The 23,465-nt window shown below is 37.7% G+C and overlaps 1 protein-coding gene and 1 non-coding gene across 4 annotated transcripts in view; both read left to right on the top strand.

Moving 5' to 3' along the window:
- The window catches only part of Sel1l2 (SEL1L2 adaptor subunit of ERAD E3 ligase), a 115,334-nt gene that overhangs the window by 82,461 nt on the left and 9,408 nt on the right, over positions 1-23,465 (top strand). For 2 of the 3 annotated variants that reach the window (XM_015476308.2, XM_048811327.1), the window contains 6 exons: positions 6,633-6,701; positions 7,743-7,820; positions 12,928-12,990; positions 13,539-13,626; positions 15,729-15,877; positions 17,357-17,431. In XM_015476308.2, the coding sequence (XP_015331794.1) occupies positions 6,633-6,701; positions 7,743-7,820; positions 12,928-12,990; positions 13,539-13,626; positions 15,729-15,877; positions 17,357-17,431 (522 nt within the window). Of the gene's footprint in view, positions 1-6,632; positions 6,702-7,742; positions 7,821-12,927; positions 12,991-13,538; positions 13,627-15,728; positions 15,878-17,084; positions 17,251-17,356; positions 17,432-21,520; positions 21,694-23,465 lie in introns of all 3 variants that reach the window. The other variant, XM_015476246.2, reaches the window with a different exon arrangement.
- On the top strand, positions 10,996-11,099 carry LOC125619247. The gene has a single exon (XR_007350745.1). It is a non-coding gene; the product is annotated as a small nucleolar RNA U13 (small nucleolar RNA).

Below are 23,465 nucleotides of genomic sequence, written 5' to 3'. Positions count from 1 at the left end.
ATGGGAGCTATGCACTCATTGTCTCAAAGGAACACAAACTATTCAACATAATCTCAATGGCTAAGTGATGAAAATTACTCCTTTATAAGGCCGTTACATAAAAAGGATCTGTTATTATTTTCCATTTCACTTTATATTGGTATTTTATGAATGTCTTTGATACTATATTTTGTATTTTATATAAGGTACAATAAGCATCAGGTAAATATCAAATTTAATTTCATAAAATGTGATACAATACATAGCAATTTAAATTAGCATTTAAATTCCAAGATAGTTCAATTGAAGGTTTTCAGATTTCTAAAATTCTAATCATAAATAAGCTTTTAGCTTCTTAGATGGAAAGTTCTGAATTCATAATATTACTCCAATATCAGATTCCAACCTGCAATGAGTTTCTCATGTTAATCACAGGATGCATAACTGGGAAGAGTTTCTCATTTTCCAAAAACATGAATTGTGGGTGTCAAGTCACCCATACCTCAACCATAAGGATGCCACACCAATTTTGTACAGCACAATAAACCCTATAAAGTTATGTACTTCCAGTCAACCCTAACCCACCATGAACATCCAGATGCGAGCTGAAGCCACCTCAGGTGAGAGTGAAGTATAAGCCCAGGGCCAGCACTGAAGGATTCCAGGGCTGTAGTGGCAACAGCCCAGCAGCTGGTCATTACCAGGCAATTAGTAAGGCTTTTTCACAGAGGATGTCTTATATGTTTTACAAATGAGGACCTGAAGCTGTAGAGACAATTGCTTCAAGGCTCACAGCTGGAATGTAAGGTTGTTTATGCAGAATTTGAACTCAGACCTTAAGCATTCCAAACCTATGCTCTTCCTGTTAAACTTTATATCCTTATGACCTAAGCCCCCCAAAAGGAATCCTCTATCATCTGTTTCTCTGTTTACAAAGCAAGAAGGAATAACATGATCTCAAAGATTCCTTTATCTTGGGTTGGGCTTCTTGCTTCCAATTCAGACATCCCAAGAAGGCAAATTATATTCAAGAACTATTCTAGTGGCTCAGGCTGTCACTCTCTGGGTCAACTCAGGCTGGTCTTTTCTTCTTTCCTCAACCTAATAAATCTGAACTTGATAGGAGGCTCCAGTTAAAATCTCAAACCTTAAGACTGAGAGGTTTATGTATCAGTTATCTTAATCTGCATGAAAAAAAAAAAACACTCCAAAATTAGGTGGCTTAAAACAACAGTCATTTACTTAATTCATGATCTGGAGAGGCCAATGATTTTGGCTATGCTTGGTTTAACAATACTGGTCTGGGCCAGGCTTGGCTAATCTTAGCTGAACTTGCTCATGTATCTGTAGTTAGCTAGAGTATTAGCCGGAGGTACCTGGTTTATATTGGTTTTATCTGTTATACCTAGATTGGCTAGAGCCTCTCTTCAAGTGGTTTCTTTCTCCAGCCCTCTGATCCTAGCTTTTTACATGGCAGTCAAAATTTCTAAAAAACCAAGAGCAAAAGTCTCCTGACACCTCAGATGAGAACTCATCTGAGCAAGATTGAAGGGACAGGGAAGTGGACTTCTCTTAGAGGGCAGAGTAGCAAAGTATTGTTGTCAGTTTTCAAAGTTCCCATAATTTAGTGGCACCAGAATCAACTTGGAGGGGCAGGGGAGAATCATAAGGGAGAGGGAAGATAAAAGTATAAACCTCATTTCTGAAAGGCAGCTTTTAACTATGCCAGGATTCTCATCCTCAAGTTTTATCTCCTCAGAGAAAATTTTGATTGACCTATTTTTCTATCACTTATCTTACCACAGTTGTTAATTTTCCTCATAACACAAATAACTCCTTGAGTTGTACTGATTTTTATTATTATCTATGTCCCCACAATGCAATAAACGTTCTTGTCTTTTTTACTATGTCCTTAGAATAGTGCCTGCTGCACTTAAGATGCTTAAATGCTAAACATTATATGTTCCTTTTCACCTGCAAACCACCATTTGAGTCAGTATGCTGTTTTAGTACACCAAAGAAATTATTAGTTAAAGGCTCTTTGTAAGTGCAAAGCCCAAGTTTACTGCTTAGTCAATATCAAAATACCTGGAAATAATTACCTTGCCTTTCCCCGACTTTTCTCACTTTGGTTAAATAAACCTCTCTTATGAGTGGTCAACATAGGCAACATTTTTACCCTTCTCCTGACCAAATTCTTAGTTATTGGAAAGTATTGTATATGAAATTCGTGATTACATTATCTTTAATTTTTCTACACATAAATTTTAATGTCATTTGCATTCCTAAATGCAAATAGATCCACAAGTTCAGATGAATTGGATTAGAAAATCAGGGTTTTTGATTGTATATTATTAAAGAAGATAAAGCATAATTAAATTAAACCTGGCAAAGGAATAATATCAAATATTTAAGGACAAATGTTTTATTTACCCTGCCATTCACTTAAAAAAAAAAAGCTAATATCATCCCATTTCAGGATGATTTACAGAAGTTGGGATAAAAGAAGTGTTCAAAATGTTTTTAGAAAAATACATTTTCTTGTCACTTCTTTCTAGGGGAAATGTTATAAACTGATTAAACTATGGATTTTCTTAGAGCAAATGAAAAATCATACTCATTTTTTTTAAAGACATGAGTCTTAAAGGGAAGAAGGGAATGCATTGGGAAGTACTGGGATATGAAAAGTACCAAATTATACAATGTCTCTATATGAATATACTACAATGAATCATAGATAGATAGATAGATAGATAGATAGACTGACTTAATTATAACACATCAATTAAAATAACAATAAAAAGCCAGGTGCAATGGCACATGCCTGTAATCCCAACAGCTCAGGAGGTGGAAGGATCAAGAATTCAAAGCCAGCTTTAGCGAAAGCGAGGTGCTAAGCAACTCAGTGAGACCTTGTCTCTAAATAAAATATAAAATAGGGCTGGGGATGTGGCTTAGTGGTCGAGTGCCCTGATTTCAATCAAGTTTTTGAAAAAGTATAAATGAAGATGTATAAATGGAGATGGATGGATGAATGGATCCATGATACAATGAGATTCAGCAAAAGTGTCGTTTGTATGTATGTCCACAAAGCAGACTGATTTTAGTAACAAGGGTGTGGNGTGCCCTGATTTCAATCCCCACTACAAAAAAAAAAAAAAAAAAAAAAACTCACAAAAAAACAAAACAAAACAGTAAAAATAATAGATGGGAGATCAGTGGAATAGAGCAAGTGAATCAGGGGAGGAAGGAGGAAAGGGAAAAGGAAGATGCTGAAGAATGAGATTAATCTAATTATATTATGTGCATGTACAACTATGATATAATAAATCTTATGTATAATTATAATGCACCAATAAAATAAATACATCAAGACACGAGTTCAAATACTAAAACATCACTTAACATAATTATCTTTCAACCAAATTATTTATTTATTTATTTTAAAGAGAGAGAATTTTTAATACTTATTTTTTAGTTTTCGGTGGACACAACATCTTTATTTTATTTGTATGTGGTGCTGAGGATCGAACCCAGCGCCCGGTGCATGCCAGGCGAGCGCACTACCGCTTGAGCCACATCCCCAGCCCACCTAAGAATTTATTATCTTTCAATCTAAGATACCATCAATTGTAAGACACACCATTATTTTATGTTCTACTGAGAAAGAAAAAACTGCCAAAATAAATTATAATATGCTATTGGTAGAAGTGTCCTGATTAAAATGAGATAGGGGGAGAGGTATAACTTAGAATTACTAAAACATGATGATAGGTGTTCAGTAAATATGTGAAGGATGGATGGATGGATGGATGGATGGATGGATGGATGGATGGATACAAAATACCTGATCTAAACTCTTTTAAGATCAAGAACTCATATTGGCACATATATACCCATCAAAATTGCTTGCATGGAACTTTGACATGGTATCTAGTACATTTTTACATAATGGAAGTAACACCTTTAAGGGCAAGTAAATTTTAAAAGAACAGATAATTGAAATTCCAAGAAAGCCATGACAGTGGAGCAGTATATGAGAAAAATTCAACTTTTGATCTTTCTAGGAACACAATATTGAAGGGTGGAGGAAATCCCAGTTTTATTTGCTTCTGGGGACTATAGTATTTTCTTTTAGAAGTTCAAATCTGTTTTCCCAGAATGAAACTTTTTTTAGAACTCTCTATTGAGAGTTCAATTGAGACAATTGAGAGCCAAATTACTAAACTGGACTTTGAAAACAATTTCACTGCCTCATAATACTTGAGCTGGAAGGACCCATCAAGATTAAAGTCCAGCTCCTTCGTTTTAGAGATTCATAAACATTTATTCATTCACTCACTCTTAAAATATTTTCTGAGTGCTTAACATATTGCAGACACTATGCTAAGTATGGAGGATCCAACATTCAGTGAGACAAAGACATTAAATCAGTAGATGAATGTCATGGTAGAGACAGGGCAGGGTGCCCTGAGAGTACAGAGGAGCAGAATCTAAATGAGGAAACCAAAACATGGAGATAATGGGACTTGAATAAATTATGCACTTATCTGGGGACATATTCAGGTCTGGCCCATAGAGATAGTCATAAGAAGTATCTTTTTTATATTAATATTCTCTAATTTGGCAAATCATACATTACTATAACTTTCTCCCATCCAATTGACACTTGGATTATAACAAATGTTTTAGCTTTACAATTCCCTAATGCTCACAAATTTCCAATAACTTCTGCATTTTTCCAAATAAAATAAAAGCCTGGTATTCAAGGCTAAATAAGGCCCCTTCTAACTTTTACAACTTTTAGATTTGGATGTTCTATTTCAGCTATGCTATTTTTATTTCCTACTTTTAAAAATTTCCCTACTCTTTCTATTTTACGGACACAGCTTGGTTCCTATCACCATTCCCTGGCCCCTGACATTTCCCTAGCCTGTAATGACCTCTGTATTGGTGACTCATCTCCAACTTAATCATTTTTGCTTTATTGCTTTATACCATAGAGGCAGGGTGCCAAATAATGGGAATTTTATTCAGGCAGGTTATGGGACTCCAGTACTAGCCACATGATTCTAGGTGCCATAAAATAGTATCAGATATTAATAACCTGCTTCATGGTGATATTGTAAAGATCAGGAAAGAAATGGTTTGTAAACCCATATTAGAAAATTAGGTATAATTTCTATTATCTGTTACTCTACACCCTTCTAATTCTTTATGGCATTCCTTTGATCTCATCTATCACCTACACCTGTATTGCTATTAACATATATTTTTTTCTTCTCAGCATCATTGTCAGGGAGAAAACATGGTCCTTACATTGATATATGAATCACCTATAATCCATAACATACCACCATGCATATATCAGATTTCAATCAAGTTTTTGAAAAAGTATAAATGAAGATGTATAAATGGAGATGGATGGATGAATGGATCCATGATACAATGAGATTCAGCAAAAGTGGCGTTTGTATGTATGTCCACAAAGCAGACTGATTTTAGTAACAAGGGTGTGGCTCTCAAATAAGTTGGCAACGTGTCTAGAGCAAGTTTTTGTATAAAGTTCTGCCTGGCTAGGCGCACTGGCACACGACTGTAATCCCAGCGGCTTGGGAGGCTCAGCCTCAGCAACTTCGAGGCACTAAGCAACTCACTGAGACCCTGTCTCTAAATAAAATACAAAATAGGGCTGGGGATGTGGTTCAGTGGTTGAGTACCCTTGAGTTCAATCCCCAGTACCAAAAAAAAAAAAAAAAAATTGCCTGCATTTCTTCCTCAAACATTTTCTTCTTTTTGGGAAGGAACATTCTTACACATCAACCCAGTCAAGACCTGTCAAAGAACAGAAGAATTGTGTCCTAATAAGTCACTTTGGAAAGTGTTTTTATGTCTCATTCCTGGGGCTGATCCCTTTTATTACTTCATGTGGTTTCTTCTGAAAGGATTTTCTAGGAGGTCAGGACGAGGCCTAGAGAATGTGGTAGCAAGGGACAAGTGCAGCCCTATGTGTTTTAGACTGAGTGTTTCATTGAATGTCATGACCTAGACAAAAATCAGAGGCTTTGCTCGCCCCCTTTAATTTGATTTAGAAGAGATTGCCTTGAAGCTTACCTCTGCAGAAAGACCTAGTCTCAGCAGGCAGCCAGGTATGTCTGGTTTTATTTTATCTTAAAAACATTAGGATTCTGCTAACTGTAGTACAAACTGTCTTATAAAATAAGTACACAGTGTTAACATAAACGCCTATATTTTTAAAAATAATGAACTATTTAGCTCTATAACTGGGATTTATCTCTTCCTTACAAGCCACATGCCTATCATGCCTTCCCAAATGTGAGAAATGAATCTTCAGCTTCTAAAATTATATATGTGAGATAAATATATATAATCATACATATATATGTGATATATCTCCCACTCTTCAGAATATATATATGTATGTATATAAATATTCTCATATATATATATTCTGAGATATATATTCTCCCTCTCCTGTTTATGCCTGAAATAGCACTTGGAATCGTGCCCTGAAAAAAAGTGGCCATTTTAGATATTTTTGAATGCATATTGAATAAATAAAGCATGGTTCAAAAGGACACTGCGTAAGATTTATTTGTGACTGGAAATAATACTGTTCCTTTTCTCTCCAGAAAGCATTATACTACTTCTTAAAGGCAGCAAAGGCCGGGAGTGCAAATGCCATGGCATTTATAGGAAAGGTACATGTTTCAAGTTGGTCGATATTTTTCATTTCTTAAAAATCTAAGAAATGGCCAGGTCTGGTGGCACCCACCAGTGATTCCAGCTACTTGGGAAACTGAGGCAGGAGAATCACAAGTTCGAGACCAGACTGAGCAACTTGGGAGAACTTGTCTCAAGAAAAAATTTAAAAGAGACTTCAAGGTGTAGCTCAGTGATAGAGAGCTTACCCAGCATTCATAAGCCCTGGATTTGATCGGAGCACTGAAAAAACAAACAAGCAAGCAGCCTAAGAAATGAATGGTACCAGTTAAATGAACTTAGTGTAGGGTGACAGAACTGCCACCTCTTTCATGGAAGCAGCTGAGGGCTATTCAGATGCAAAGTGAGGGTGGTTTTCTTGAGTTGACAGGTTGGGAGGAAGCTCCATCCACCTTTATCTGAGGCAGCAGGAATAGCCTTGAAAATGAAGCTGGCTTGGGGTTCCTCTGAGACTAGGAACATTCCCAGCCTCAGCCGTATCAGGTTTCTCCCACCCTTGAAATGAGACCCAGTTCTGCACTAACCAAAGTCTATCCTTATGCCACCTCTGCTGGGAGTCCCCTATGACTGCTGAGCAGGCTTTGTAGAGGATTTTTCTAGAGAGAAGTGTTCTCCCTCTTCAAAGACCACTCCCTCCCACCTCCCCAGTGATGCCCTTGGCTCCCTGCAGCCAATTTGCATTAGTAACCAAGGGGATAAGTGCCCTGTTTCCAGAAAGGCTACTTACAGTAATTAAGATGCAAGAAACATGAGAAAACACAAATAAGGTCCATTTTTTTTGCCCTTGGGCAAGGTCACTTTGGAATATATGTAGTAGATGGTATCTTTAGTCTTTTTTGTTTTATGTTTTAAATTAAGGCAAAATTCAATTAGCTTAAAATTAACTTTCAAAGTGTACAATTCAGTAGTATTTACTATATTCACAATGTTGTGCAATCATTAACTTTATTTAGTTCAAAAATATTTATATCACCCTGAAATTCTTTTGTTTTTTACACCCTCTTCTACTTTTTTCCTAGATGTACTTAGAGGGGAATGCTGCTGCACCTCAAAATAATGCTACTGCCTTTAAATACTTTTCCATGGCAGCCAGTAAGGTAGGTCCTCAAATTACTGCTATGAACACATAAAATTTAATTGGCTTTTGTTAGTATATAGACTGATGCCCAAGAGGTGACTTTGAAGTCCCAAGCCCAGATAATGGGCCTGGAAGCTTTGTGTCTTAGAGAAATGAGTGGGTTTGATAATAAAAGATGGGTTGTGTGGGGAAGACACCATTTGTCTTATTGGTAAACAAAAAGGAGAGTGACTTGTGCTGCCCTCCTTGGGGCTAGCAAAAACCCAAACAAAAGTTCTGCTTTCTTTTCCTCTCTGTAGTAGGTGATGCTTTCTAGCTCAAGAACAGGAAATGAAAAAGATGGAGAGAGAGGAAGGGGTAGCTCAGTCAATAACTGCAGTAAGTTCAGGATGAAGAAAACCAGGGAATATCCAGTTTTCTCCTGTCATATCTCACCCAATAGCCAGAGCTCTTCCTGGCCCAGGAAGAAGGTTGTCAGGGCAAGAAGATCAAGAACATGGTAATGGAGACAGAATTCCTGACTTGAATGTCAGCCCTGCAACCTACTTTGTGACTGTGACTAACCTATTTAAACTTTTTGTGCCTCACTATGCCAAAAATAGCAAATAAAAAAATTTTCTGGATAATATTGTCATCAGAATTTAAGACTTGCGTGCGCGTACACGTGAGCGCATGCGCACACACACACCTCGTATCAAAATACTTAAAGCAGTGCTCTTGGCACATAGTAAGTGCTGTGAATCAGTTATTATCTTTTGAGGTTTGAGACCAGTTAGGTAGACTGAACTTAGAAATATAACCAAGGTAGAATGGATTGGAACTATGAGGGAATACAGAAATGGTGTAACAGTTGGCCCTGTGTATACCAGGTTGTATACCCATGGATTCCAACAACCATGTATCAAAACAAAACAAAACTGTGTTTTAGTTAGCTTTTACATTCCTATGACCAAAATATCTAACAAGAACAACTTAGAGGTGGAAAATTTGGGGCTCACAGATCAGAGGTCTCAGTTCATAGATGGCTGACTGCATTGCTCTGGGCCCAAGGTGAGGCAGCCCAACATGGGGGAAGGGCCCAGTGGAGGCAGCACATCATGGGGGAAGGGCCCAGTGGAGGAAAACTGCTCAGCTCATGATGGGGGTCAGAAAGCAGAAAGAGGGGAAGAGGCCATAAGGGAAATGAACCCTTCCAGGGCACTCCCCCAGTAATCCACCTACTCCAGCCTAGCCCTACCTGCCTACAGTTACCACCCAGTCAGTCCATTCAAATTAGTATGGACTTATTGATTAGTTTACAGCTCGCATAATCTAATCACTTCACTTCTGAATATTCCTGCATTAACAGGAGTGTTTGGGGGACACCTTATGCCCGAACCATAACAAATTGCATTTATATTGAATGAACTTGTACAGACTTATTTTTTCTTGTCATTCCTTAAATAATACAGTGCAGCACCTATTTACATAGCATGATATTAAAAATAATTTAAAGGGCTGGAGTTGTAGCTCAGTGGAAGAGCGCTTGCCTGGCGTGTGTGAGACACTGGGTTCAATTATCAGCACCACATATACATAAATAAAAGTAAAGTTCCATCAACAACTAAAAGAAATATATTAAAAATAATTTAGAGGTGATTTAAAGTATAGAGGAGAAGGTACATAGGTTATACACAATTACTATGTCATTTTACATAATGGACTTGAGCACCTGTGGATCTTGGTATTTCTGGGGGTCCTGGAACCAAACTGCTTCATACTGAGTGATGACTGTGATATACATCGCTTGCTATCAAAACCTTTGTCCTGGTACTTAGCACCAGGAAGCTGTTATCGGTCAAGTAAAAAATAGTTAATGATTCTGACCCTTTAATACCTAAAGAATGTCCTCATCCCAACAACCATCAACCTAATTTTGGCAAATGGCCTTTATAAACTTTCTATCCACCACACAGTAGGAATCATTTATTTGTCTTAGAATTTTGTAGTGCAACACTGGCAATAAAGATGTCTTCAAATTGAGGAGTATTTTCAACCGTTCTCAGTTTTTAAAAGCCTACACGCTGCTTAGGAGCCTATTTATACATGACTAGCACCTCTAGCTGCTGCTCTTGTGGTGTAAATTACTGGGAAAGCTAGTACTCTGCTCCTCTCCCTTGTAATTTATATGAAATTGTTGCTCAGCAAGACAGTCATCTGGAGTACCATTACATTAGAAGGACAAGGGACAGCAGACAGAAAAAAAAGTTAACTGAGGAAGATCTCCTATAAACTGGCAAATAATGCTGATTTGTCAGTCCAAAGGAATAATGCTGGGAAGCTGGGTATGTAGATTAAGTCAGTTCCCTAATTATTCAGGGCTTTGTAACTAGCAGTGATTTGTGCCACCCCATTCAAAACCTGAGCTTCCTTTTTTATGAAAGAAATATAAAATTGTACTTAAGGTAATTATTCTTAATGACACTGGGTGGATACAGACACATACTCCTTGGTCACTGTGTGAACAATCTGTTAGATTTCTCATGCATATTTTCCTTTTACTACTTTAAAAAAACATACTACTACTTAATTTTGTTTTGAAAGTAATATCAGTACCAGGACACAAAGTTACACACTTTATACCCACTTTGGTCTAATTTACTTTAAACACTAATGTTAAAAAACAAAAACAATGTATGTAGAAAACAATTTAAAATCTAAAAATTATAGGACATTAAGCCTGTATGGGATCATATGCCTTAGACTCTTCTTACACTTCTGAACATATCCAGCCCAACCCCATATCCATACTTTTGTCATACCTACTCCCTTGCCAGATTCCCCCATTCCAGATCCTATAGAGCTCAATCCTCTTTCTCTTTAGAAAGCCTCCTCACCCCTGCTGACTCCCATCATCTTTCCCTTCTTAATTCACCCCACAATCATTCTCTACTGCTGGGATTCTGCAGCTTTCTATCTTCTGGCTTCTGTCCTCCTGTCCGAAGGCCATATCTCCTCAACTCAACAAGGACATAGCCAGGGTTCATTAAATATCTGTCTAATAAAGAACTATCTTCTCCCTAGGTTCCTGTCAGTTAACCTAAGCGCTAATGTGGAAGTTGTATATTCTGGTGGCTTAGCTGCACATATGTTTTATTTGGCCCAGAAGGAGTTTGAAAAACAAATAAATTTCACATTGAAATTTGGACACTGAGATTCTTTTGTGATTCATAAGCATGATGATTGAGTGTTCACACTACTGTGTGAGATGGGCCTTCCTCAAAATTTGTTATGATGCCAGCATATTACTCATCAGATGTGAGAAAAGAATTGATTTGGACATTCAGATTTTCTTGGAAAATGGCAAGAGTGACTGTATAGGAGTGCCATTTTGTGTGACTGGCTGGATCAGAGTGGTCGAGTAGCTGCTGCTGTCTTTGGACAGGGGAGGCACACTCTGGTTTGCATTGGACTCCACCATTCTCTCCTGGCTTAATATACTTCTTACATTACCAGAATGGCTCCTGCAGATACCTAAATTGGCTACCCTTGACCTGAATGTTCTAAACAAGCACTCTGGGCATTAAACAGGTGATGAGTAGTCCAAAGAGCCTCAGTTTCCCAGGGACTCTCCTAAAGAAGAAAAATATTTGTTCCAGCTATTCTAACTTTCTTCTTCTTCTTTCCCTTTTTTTTAACCTTCTCTCATTTTCATCCCCTTCCCTTCCATTTTTCTCAACATCTAAATGAAGTTAATTAGAAGAAGATAGGCTCACTAGACTTTGCCAAACCCATCATATAAAGTCTTAATACTCCTTAAATAGCATAACCCATGATTCCTAGAGATAAGTCACAGGTAGACATGGTCAGGAGAGAAAAGGGAAGAAGAGAACGGAGATGCCATTTATTTTAAATACAGATGGATTATCCTTAAGAACTCTTATAATACTGGGTCCTTTGATTACATGCATAGGCCCAAAGTTTGGATTCTTGAAACAGTTTTGAAATGGAAAGAACACTCTGCTTGGATCCATAATAACCAAATTTAGATGGTAAGAATAAATTCAGAAAGCTTTCTATTAGAACTTAAGTTCCTGAGGAAATATCATAAACCTGCCAAACAAACATATAGATATGCTGAAAGCAAGCCAGGGGGCAAAGCCATGGCTCCTTACACAGTTACCTGAGAGTGAAGCACATGAGGGGAGATAGAAAGAAAATGCGAGTTTTCTAGTTGAGGAAGTCACTTTCAAGGTTTACTCTTCCCCTGGGATTGATATGCTAAATACCAATATATTTGAACACTTGCTTGTGGAACACTGTCTTCTAGTACTAAATGTGCTAAATGTACTCAGAGACATTAATCAGAAAATAAATGGTAATTAATTTAGCATCAAGTGGAAAAGAAAACATTGTTTGACACTATGAGCTGTCAAATTTGAATGAAGGAACATATACCAACAATGCTTCACTATCTGTAGTGGCTGGATTTAAATCCACAGAGTCTCTAAAATGTTATTTGGCTATTTATGGCAACCTCCTTTGACCAAAGTAGGAAAGAACTGTCTGGATACACTTTCCCTTTTTGGAAAGCTCCTGTATGTCCTTCAAGATCCAACTCAAATGTCTTCACCCTGACAATTCAATCCTCTTCAATTCCTAGCCTCTCCAGGCATTTGAATGTCCTTCTTCTAGGTGAGCACAACTCTCTCAATTGATTTCACTTTAGAAGTTAGCACATTTGACATGACTTTTAGAAATCTGACCCGTCCCTCTGATATGGCTCAGAATCTACAAGTCTGTAAGTCCTCAAGGCAGGGATCACAGTTCATTCATTTTTAACCTCTTACTTCTTCTGCCCAATGCCTATTATGGAATCACACACATAACAAATACTAAATGAGCATTGGATGAAAGAATGGAGTGAGGATTTGACATTCTTTTCCCTCTTATTTTCTTGTCAGAGGGGGTTATGAAGGTATAAAAGACAAACTAGAGAGGGTCAGAATAAGTTGCCAGCTGCCTGATTAACCTGCCTTGATTAATCTCTTACTGGGTACATTTCAAACATTTTAAATGACTTTGCAGTAATTTTCCTTATCATGAATTCTTCTGGGATTTTACTTAGATTTTTGTAACTCTTCTAGGGCAATGCAATTGGTCTTCATGGACTTGGTCTCCTTTACTTTTATGGAAAAGGAGTTCCTGTGGTAAGTTAAATAATTTCATTATATTTTCAACATATTTCTAGCAATTTATAAGGTAAAATTCATGGTAATTCATTAATTTATGGGAATTAGTCTCTATTACCTGGTTCATCAAATTATTATATTTGATAATAGAGAAAAAAATAATTCAGTAGAATCTTTGCCAAAAAGACGTAGGAGAATAAGCTTGTGACAAAAATAGCAACTTTAATTATATCTTAGAATCATAGATTCTAAATAGCCTTAGAAATATCTGTCTCCTGAGGATTTTATTGATAGAGAAATTTGTCATCTTAGTTTAACATGTCTTTTGAGTGACCTTCTCCTGACATCTAAGGAAACCTACTGACAATGTAGAAAAATACGTAATTTACACTGAAAATGAGATAATTATTTCCTAATAGAATCTAATGTAATAATAAAATAAAATGTATTACATTTCTGATGCTATTTTAATTAGCCCATATGGCACTCTTTTAAAAAGTGGAAGGCAATTGTTACCATGGAGTTATACATATAGCTTTGAGTAATAGAGTGTAATTATCTTGCAGAATTATGCCGAAGCACTTAAATACTTTCAGAAAGCTGCAGAAAAAGGATGGCCCAATGCACAGTTCCAGTTAGGCTTCATGTACTACTGTAGGTACTACAAATACAGCTGCTTTATTTAGAATGACATATGCATTAGCAAGTCTGCTTCTTTTACAACAAAAACCAAATGGTTGGTGTGAGTGGTTTAGAAGGAACAGTCAGGCAGCAATTTGAAGAGGGATTTGAGGAAGACTGAAGAAAAGGCATCAATTTGAGGTTCTTGTGTTAGCCAATGCACATATCCAAAAGTATGAAACTCACGAGAAAAGTTGAAATTGAAGAGAAAGATTTAGGAGGCATCAACAAAATAGGTGTGAGTTAAAAGTATCTGAGACCACAAAGGGAAAAGAGAGTATGGAGAAAAGCACAGTGAGGTCTGGTCAGAAATCCGGTGATCCTCCAAGTCATTTTTAAAGGCTAGGCAGAGGAAGAGAGATCATCAGGAAGAATAAAACAGCATGGTCAGAGGAACAGGGGGAAAAATGATCTAAAAAAAAGCCAAAGAGGCAGAGCTTTCCATAGAGAGTAAATGAATGAGCGGCAATATGGAGAATCTTGGTGAGAATATTAGACTGTTTGGGGTGGAAGCCAGATGACAATGGGTTAGAGCGTGAATGGAAGGTGAGGAAATACATGAATTAAAATGTTCTTATCAAAAGTGCATCTTTAAAGTAAAAGAGAAATGGAATTACAGAACAAAGGGAACGAGAACCAAGAGCAAGTTGTTTTTGTATGAGAGACCTAAACATAATTATAATTGATGAAAAAAGTTTCTGGAAAAGTTAATGGTATTAGGATCTGATTGGGCCCATGTCAGTGGACACCTCATTAACCTTGATAGAGAAGTAGGATTTCTCATCCTTGAAGACTGGAAGGAGGGAGGAAAGGATGGTGCAATGTAAATATGGGGCAGGAGGATGGGGAGAGAGGCAAGTGAGGAAGGACAATATGAAGTTTTCCTCAATAATTTCCTAGGTAAAAAATTGTCTTCTGAAAAAAGAGGTAGAGAGGTTGGGGTAGAGTGTTTGTAATAATCTCTCTGGAGGCTGAAAGAGTGGTCAGGACATATACTAAGAGAATTGAACATATCCCCACCAAGTCCTTCATATCAGAGGTGTACCAGAATGCAGCTGACCATATCATAAATGTCAAATATGGTCAAGAGGTCAGCTGACATTTTCCAAAGTAGCTCACAGAAAGGCTCTTTTTGTTGCACTATATTGGGGAGAGCATTGAGGACTTTTTCTTGTAGTTCATTCGAAGTCCTCAGGTCAGGATCTGTCATTCCTAAAGCTCCCAGGGAAAGAGTAATAGTAATCCTAATGTATATTAAATCTTTTTATGCTTTCACTCGTTTAATCCTCTCAACACACCAGGTAGTGGTGTGGGGGGCATAGCACATTGTTTATAGATGAACAAACTGAGTTGGACATGTTGTCCAGGACCACACAGTTAGTGGAGCTAGGATTCAAGCAATGTGCCTCCAAAGCTTTTACTTTTAATCACTACATGGCATTGCCTCTAAAGGCCAAGAAATGTTAGAGCTGGGAGGAAGTTTAAGGACCATTTAGGGAAAGCTTTTGCAAGTAAAATGCCAGGTGTGTCTAACTCAAAAAGAGGAGTAATAGGAGAGTCTGGACAAGATTTTCTAATGCTGGGAATCTTCTGATTCATTTGCTTCAGTACCAAATGCCTCTCCTTGCTCCAACCATGAGTTGGGTCAGAGATGGGTTTCCTGGAGCTGGGGATTTCCTTCTCTATGCTCCATGATTGTGGCTGGGTAAGCTACCATGGTATCCTGGCATGGAAAGATGACAGGGATGGTGAGTAGATCATGGTGAAACTCCTGTTCCTTAGAGACCACCACTTGGTCTCCTTCTCATTAATGAGTTATACCATATTGAGGAAATATTTTAATGAGATTAAACTTCTTTTTCTTAGTTTTCTGATAAGTCAAGTTCACTCATTTCTAAATTCTTGCATCTTAAATCAGCTCCCCACCCCCCAAGAGTGGATTTGACTTTTGATTGGCTTTTCCCAGCCTATTTAAGCTAGCAGGTATCACTATGACTATTATGGTCATAGATTATAACGTAAAAAAAAAAAAAAAAAACAAATAGGGAATATCTCAAAACAGTTTTAATTTTCAGCTGGCTCTGGAGTATGGAAGGATTACAAACTTGCCTTCAAATATTTTTACTTGGCATCCCAGAGCGGGCAGCCCCTTGCCATTTATTATCTTGCTGAGATGTATGCAACAGGAACAGGAGTATTAAGATCCTGCAGAACTGCCGTGGAGGTAAATACTGGTCTGTTTTTCAAGTTCTTATCATTTCGCACACAGGGATACTGGAGAGGGGATACTGTCCTTAAATTGTGGGCGCTTTTTATTTTTATGGGAATTACCTCTTTTCTTCGCATTGACATTGTGAACACTGACATTTGCCAGAGAGAAAAAACAGTGATGTAAGTTGGACTGGGAAAGGGAGAAAGAGAAATGATCTCTCCTCTTTTGCATTTGGCTTTTCATCACGTTCAGAGCTCGCCTCAGAATTTAGTTAAGGAGTTCTGTTTCAGCCTTCAATCAAATCACCAGGGTAATTTGGCACTTCTAGTGGGATTGGGAATTGCTACTTGGGAAATGAAAGGCTTGATTTATCCTAGAAAATGTAGCCCATTTTTTCCCAGTAAAGCCAGGTCCTTAGGTGTTTGATGATTTGGATGACAATTGAGAGAGTGGATTATTTAAGCCTGAGCCAGTAATGGACTTTTCAAAAGAATGCTTTTAGGACCTATTGCCCTTCATTGATTTATTAAATATGTCTGCTGCAACAGTATAAATACCTCCATGTTGCAATCTGGTCCCTCTGAAACTCATTTCAAAAGCTGCCAGCTAATAATCTATCTTTAGATTTGCTCCTTTGCCAACTTCCTAATGAATTATGTATGGCTAACCTCTTTTGGTTACATAAGGGCTATTCAGCTACGTTGACATTTGTCCCTGTAGAGCTTTGCACACCTCCCTCGCAGTTATGTCACCTATACCCTGAGGCACTGTATTCCCTTCATTCTCTCCTTTTCACTTCAGCTGTGGCCTTGTAACTTGCCCAAGCAGAGCAGCAGTACCCACAAAGGCCCTTTAAAGAACAAACAAACAAACAAACAAACAACCCTGAACTCAGTACATTCTTGTCCTGCCAAATAGCCTCCTGCCAGGAAAGTTTATTATGCAAATTTAAAGTAAGCTTGAGGAAGTTTCTCTCAAGACAAAAAAACAAAAACAAAAAACCAACACACACACACACACACACACACACACACTTGTAATTTTTTGTGCCTGTAAAAAGTATTAACTCTTCACTCTAAATAATTTGCAAAAACCATGCATCAGGCTTAAAATTCTTGCCTGATCAGCCAGTGGAAGCTGAACACAAATTTCATTATCATTTTCCTGGGATGAAATATACTGGCTAACTAGTCTGCTTGATTTCTTTTCCCACATACAGCTTTATAAAGGTGTCTGTGAACTAGGCCACTGGGCTGAGAAATTCCTGACAGCTTACTTTGCCTATAAAGATGGTGATATAGATTCTTCTCTTGTTCAGTATGCACTGCTTGCAGAAATGGGGTATGAAGTAGCTCAAAGCAATTCGGCATTCATTTTGGAATCTAGTAAGAAAGATAAGTTAAAATTCTCTAATCATACATATGCATGTATGACTTTACTACAGAGGCATTTTAAGCCTTCTTAATGGAATGTCTTTTTTTTTTTTTCTAGAAAAGGCTAAAATTCTTGAAAAAGAGAAGATGTATCCAATGGCACTTCTTCTATGGAATCGAGCTGCCATTCAAGGTATAAAACCTAGATAAAAATAAAAAAATACCTTCTCCCTGTCCACTATTATTCATCTGATTTGCTTCAGCAATGTTTTTGGGCATGCAGACTATCAAGTAGGTGACATTTGAACTATACTGATGTTAGAGGTCATTTTCAGGAATTTATTTTCTTCATTATTCTCAAAGTCCCTTGGTTTTGCAAACCCTAGGAATTATTTTTTTTTTATAGCTCTGTCTCCATGGCACCAGAGCAGTTGTTTGAAACATGATAATTTTACTCAAGAAAACATTTTTCTTATTCTGGCTTCAGTCACTCATTTGCCGAGTTGTTTACTGGACTAATCAGGGATGTGACCTATGCCTTTGTGAGTTTGTAGGCAAAATTAGTCATGTATCTGAGACTCATTTGATTTCTCTTCTAAAATATCACATTGATGATTACTATAAAACTCAGATATTTACTATAACCATTAACACATTTGAACCAAAAACCAAACAAGCAAACAAAAAAAGCAGAAATGAGTGGGAAAATCCTTTTCCCTTATCTGGAATTCTCATGTCCCTCCCACTTATTGGTTTTCCATGTAGTAAAGAATATAAAATACCATTGGTGGGAAAAGCCTTGACAGGAGGCATTTGCATCACTGTGGCATTTTTTTCCTAAAATTATACTATTAAAACTAGAGCAATATTATAAAGCTGTCACAATTGGCATTTAGATATGGGGAGAACTCTTACAATAGAGAGCAATTTTGCTTCCAATTAAATTTCTTAAAATCCTATCATGCTAAGACCAAATCATCCCTTTTAACAGGAAATGAATAGGATAAAAAATGATTCTCAGCTGATGCTAATATGAGGCAGAGGAAAAAGTCACAGTTGTGCCTTTTCAGATCTAGTTGAGCCAGTAGCACAGCAGCAAGCCATCAGTGCAATTTTAGAGAGAAATTCCCTTTCTTAAAAAGCCTTTGCTTTCTAAAATGCAATAAAGACCTTATTTAGAGTGGGAAAACAACACTAGCAACCTCTCAGCCATGGCAAATCAGTTCAGTTGCAACAAATGCAGGTTTATTCCAAATAGGAAATGGTGTGAATTGGACCAAGGAAGAGAGATACTGAAAATGAGGGGACATTAATATTAAACAAATTCCCCAGTATAAAAAAGTCAGGCCTCTAAAATGAATTATGTGTCACAGAGAGGTCAGGCATTAAATGTCCCTGAAGATGTGGCTGTGAGTGTCTCACTTGGGGGTTAGGAAATCTAATAATGAAATTTTCCAATTAGTCACTAGTGGTGCTTCTTTTAGCAGTTGTTTCATGTGAAGAGGGCACTGAGCCATCAGGACTCAGTCACCACCTTGTAACTGTGAAACCAAAATAGAAATCCCTCTACTGTCAACAGATCCCCCCAGGAGCCTGTCAGAATCACCACATGCCCCTGGTAGGTCCTGCTCATTAAGGTGGAGCTGAATCCTCTGAGAATCAGTTTGTTCACTGCCTTGCAATCTCAGACTTCTGGGATCCTGCTTGGAGCTTGTAAAGCTTGAAAATGCACAGGAGAGTCTGCACCCTTTGTGGTTATAACAAAGAAGGGCAGTTTGGGACAAAATTAGAGATGGAGTGCATTTCTCTTTAGGCTTCTATGGACCTCCTACCTCTCCAGGCCTTTCTAGGATTCTTTCCTGGTACCATTCCCAAAAGGACTTACTCCCAGTTGCCTATACATTTTGAAGCATATGGCGAGCAAACCCTGATAACTCATGTCTTTGTCACTTTTAAGAAATTTTATAACATTAGCTGGACTCTGAGAGAACTAAAGTTGGCTCTCTTAAAGATATTTACATTTTAATGGGATTATACAAGATTAAACGAAATTTATACCCCCAAAGGAAAATGGGGAGAAATTTTGAAAGGACTCCTGGATCACTTAATGAAACACCTCAGACTATACCATAAAGGCGACTTCCTCTTTTTTCTGAGTAAGCCTAGACTGACTATGCAAAGGATTGCTGCAGCTGAGATGAATGTCAAAGGTGCGTTTTCCCTCATCTTTTTAGTTAATGTTCTTCTGGAGAATAGAAATAAGGACCCCACCCCATTTAGGAGTCATTCCTACCATGGTCTTCAAAAGACTGAGAGCATTTCTGAAAATGTGGCTCTTTTCTCCTTGACATATTCGTGTTTGTTGGAGAGCAATATCCTAAATTACTTAACCCCTGAGGAAAGCATTTTCTAAAACATTTTCTACCATTTCTACTCATTCATTCCATGAAAATTTATACCATTCCAGGTTCTGAGATAACTTTAGTTTTGCCTTCATAGAGTTACTGCCCTCATGAGGGAGAAAGAAAATAAACTAGGAAACAAATATGATAACAAAGATATGTATTGTGAAGGATATAAAAGCATGGAGATGGGATAGGTTACTATTGGGGTGGGGGCTGAGGGGTTGTATTAGGAAGGTAGTCAGAGAAAGCCACTAGGTAGGGAAGTGGCCTTGTGCTGAGAATCAAATGACAAAAACGCAGCCATGTGAAGAATTGGAAGAATTTCAGACACACTAGGCAGAGGGACTTGAGGGACCCTAAGGCGGAGGAGTTTTGTTGTGTTTGAATGACTATTAAGGCCAGAAGTCTAGAACTTTCTAGACTCCTAGTGACATTGCAGTGAGGTGAGTCAGGGAGGTAAGAGACATGTTAGGTATGATTCATAGGTCAGGTAAAGAGCTGGATATTATTCCAAGAAGAAAATGAAGCCACTGGGGATTTTAAACAGAAAAATAATGTGACTTAATTTTGCATTTTAAAAAGATCACTCTGTATGGAGAATGGATTGAAATATGGAGACATAAAAATGTTTGAAGTCTATTCTAGTATTCTAGTCTTAAACTAGATGGTGAGGAGATGTCAAGAGATGTGTGTTGTAGAGGTAGAACCAACAGGACTTGCAAATTGGATGATGGAGTTGAGGTAAAAAGAGAAAGTATGAATGATTTCCCTAGATTTTATAGTGTGAACAATGATGATGCTAGTATTATGGGAAGAAAAATTTTAGGAAATCTCTGCAGACATCTTAAGTTTAAGATCCAAGCAATCAGAAGGAATTACATATAAGAGTCTGGGCCCCGGAAAGACATAGATAAAAATTCAGAAATAGCTAATATATAGATGACCAGGGGACTAGATAAGGTCTCTTAGAGAAAGAATTGAGATAAAGGAGAGCGGGTGGGGGAGAGAAAAGAAGAGAGAGAAATAGGAGCAAGTTCTTGACATGCTAATATCTAGAAACTGGGAAGAAGGAGTTGGGCAAGAGTTTGAAAAGGGAAGATCTATGAGGTGGAGAGAAATCAAATGAAGGCCATATCATTGATGCCAAGAAAGGAAAGCTCTTGGGCAGTTGTGTTCTGTGGCTTCAATGCTGCTTGGAGGTCCAGTAAGATGAAGTCAGAGATTTTGTTGCATGGAAGTCACCAACCATCTTGAAAATAGCCCTTTCATTGTGTAAGGGGCAAAGGTCAGATTGAAATGTGTTGAAGAGTACATGGGAGGTGAAGGTCTGGAGATAGTGGGTATAGAACACACTTTTGAAAATGTTGATCATAAAGAGGAGCAGAAAAATGTGGCAGTAGCTAGGAGATACCATGGGTTAAAGAGCATATTTATTTTTATTTCTAGAAGATACCAGAGCATGTTCAAATGGCCAATGCAGTTGATATGGTACAGAGGAAGAAACCAGTGATATAGAAAAGTAGGTCTTCAGGAATGGAGACTAGGAATGGAAGGGGTGGGGTTGAGAGTTGAGCTACCTACAAAAAAAATGAATTTAAAAGGTAAAATTTGTAATATATTGTTTTTTAAGAACACTTATACCATGAATCTTTTCCTACAATGAAGACAACTAGCATCAAGTGATATATTTTTTATTTTATAAACTATATCTAATACTGATTCTGGGGTTCTGAATGTGTGTATGTGTGTGTGTGTGTGTGTGAGTGTATGGGTGTGTGTGTGTGTGTGTTATTTTCAAGGATCATTAGGTTAACTTACTGGGAATTACACATGAACCATTTGAGTTATGATTGTTATCTTTCTTATGTTTCCACTAGGCAACGCATTCGCTAGAATAAAAATTGGAGATTACCATTACTATGGCTATGGGACTAAGAAAGATTATGAAACAGCAGCCACACATTACAGCATTGCAGCTGACAAATATCAGAGTGCACAAGCCATGTTCAATCTGGCCTATATGTATGAACATGGCTTAGGTATTGCAAAGGTAATTGCATTGATTTGAGCCTAGTAAAGACAGCTGTGTGGGAAGGAAATATTTAAAAATGTTTTGAATTTCATTCATGTCTTCAGTTTAGAGGAAGAAAGGCAAAGACTTAGCATTTGCTGAGTTTCTCCCATGTGCCAACACATATTACTTACTCTACTATGAACTCTGTGAAAATTATATTATTTTCTCCATTTATGCTAAGGACATAATGAATGAATAGGAGAAGTATAGTCTAGGCCAATTTGATTCATAGGTTTCTACTTTTTCCAGCACATACTTTTTCTAGTGGGACCCCTGCCTCTATTTCTTTCCACTTTCAGGCCATTTTCCACTGAAATTTCCACCAACACTCAAACTTTCAGTAACAAAGACAAAGCAGAATGAGATAAGAGCTGAAGACTGAGGTGGCATTAATCCAGAAATGTCTTTTGAAGCACCCACAGTTCCATGATACAGCACTGGGCAGTATAAAAAGTCCCAAGAGAATGGCTTTCCATCTTCTAAGGAAAGACTACATTTGACTTGAAGTATATTCATAAGGAAAGGGAGCTAACATTACATGGTGTTATTGGACAAATCTTTTAGTCAGCAAGTATAATTACTCAGAAGATGGCACTGAGGTTGACAGGGTGAGAAAGGTGTGTTAAATGTCAATAATGATAATAATAGTCAGGTACTGGGTTAGATGTGTTATGTACACTGCCTTTTAAATCACACAGCCACTTGATGAGGTAAGCCCTATAACTGTCTTCACTATATGAATCAGGAAACCACAGTACAGTGGTTAGATCATTTGGCCAACCTAGCAGAGTTCATCAGTGGTGGAGCCAGAATTTCAACCAAATAGGCCTGTATAATCCCAAGTTTTTTGGGCCCTATACTGAATCATTCTTAGCGTTCAAGTATACATTTCTCTTCAGGATTTATACTCCTGGATGCTTTTCTAGAATCATACAATGTGGAGATTATTGGCTTTTTAAATGCTCTTCTTTCTTCCAATTGTGCTAATAATTGAATAGTAGGGAATTTCCTATCTGAGAACTACTAAGACAGTGCACACTGCAGCCAAAGCTTCTGATGCAGGTACTGATTATCCAGCAGAACAGATTCCTGCTGTCTGTTCTCCCCTGCAGCCTACCTTTTGCCTGATCATTTTTCATTGGTTTCAGGATCCAAAGCAATAGAAAAATGTCAAATCCAAATCCAGCCTATTTCCCCTTTACCTAGCAGATTTGAGCTACCTGTGGAAATTTTTGGAGAGAATGGACTGGACCCAATACCCAAATTAGATGATTCTTTAGATGTTATTTAGCCACCCTCCACCCCCCACCTTCTGCCATCCACGTCTGTAAAACAGAACTAATAATACCTGGCCTGCCCCTGGCTTTGAGAATAAAACAAATAAGCCTTTGTGAAAGGGCTTTGTAGTTAAACAGTGTGTGGAATGACTGTTATTTAGATCAGGAGGGAATTTAAGCAATTGCTAAGTAAGTCTTCAGTAAGATTAAAGCTTTTATTCATCATTTCCCATTCAAAATATAATAACCTGAGAGAAGCATTGTTTATAGAAAGGATATGAATGACTCCACTCCATGTGTTAAGTTCAAGTTAGCTCTCCCACCCCTTATGCTTCAAAAAGGACTTTGTTTCCCTGAAAGCCACTACCCCACCACAGTGAAGCCATTTCTGCCCTGAGTTCCTGGAGCTGAGATGGGGCATCCTATCAGGACACAGGACCAATGGTACAGGAGAGGACATGCCATTTGCTG

This window comes from Marmota marmota, unplaced genomic scaffold (genome assembly GCF_001458135.2).
Source record: "Marmota marmota marmota unplaced genomic scaffold, marMar, whole genome shotgun sequence".
Taxonomy (NCBI): domain Eukaryota; kingdom Metazoa; phylum Chordata; class Mammalia; order Rodentia; family Sciuridae; genus Marmota; species Marmota marmota.
This window is presented reverse-complemented; position numbering and strand designations above follow the sequence as displayed.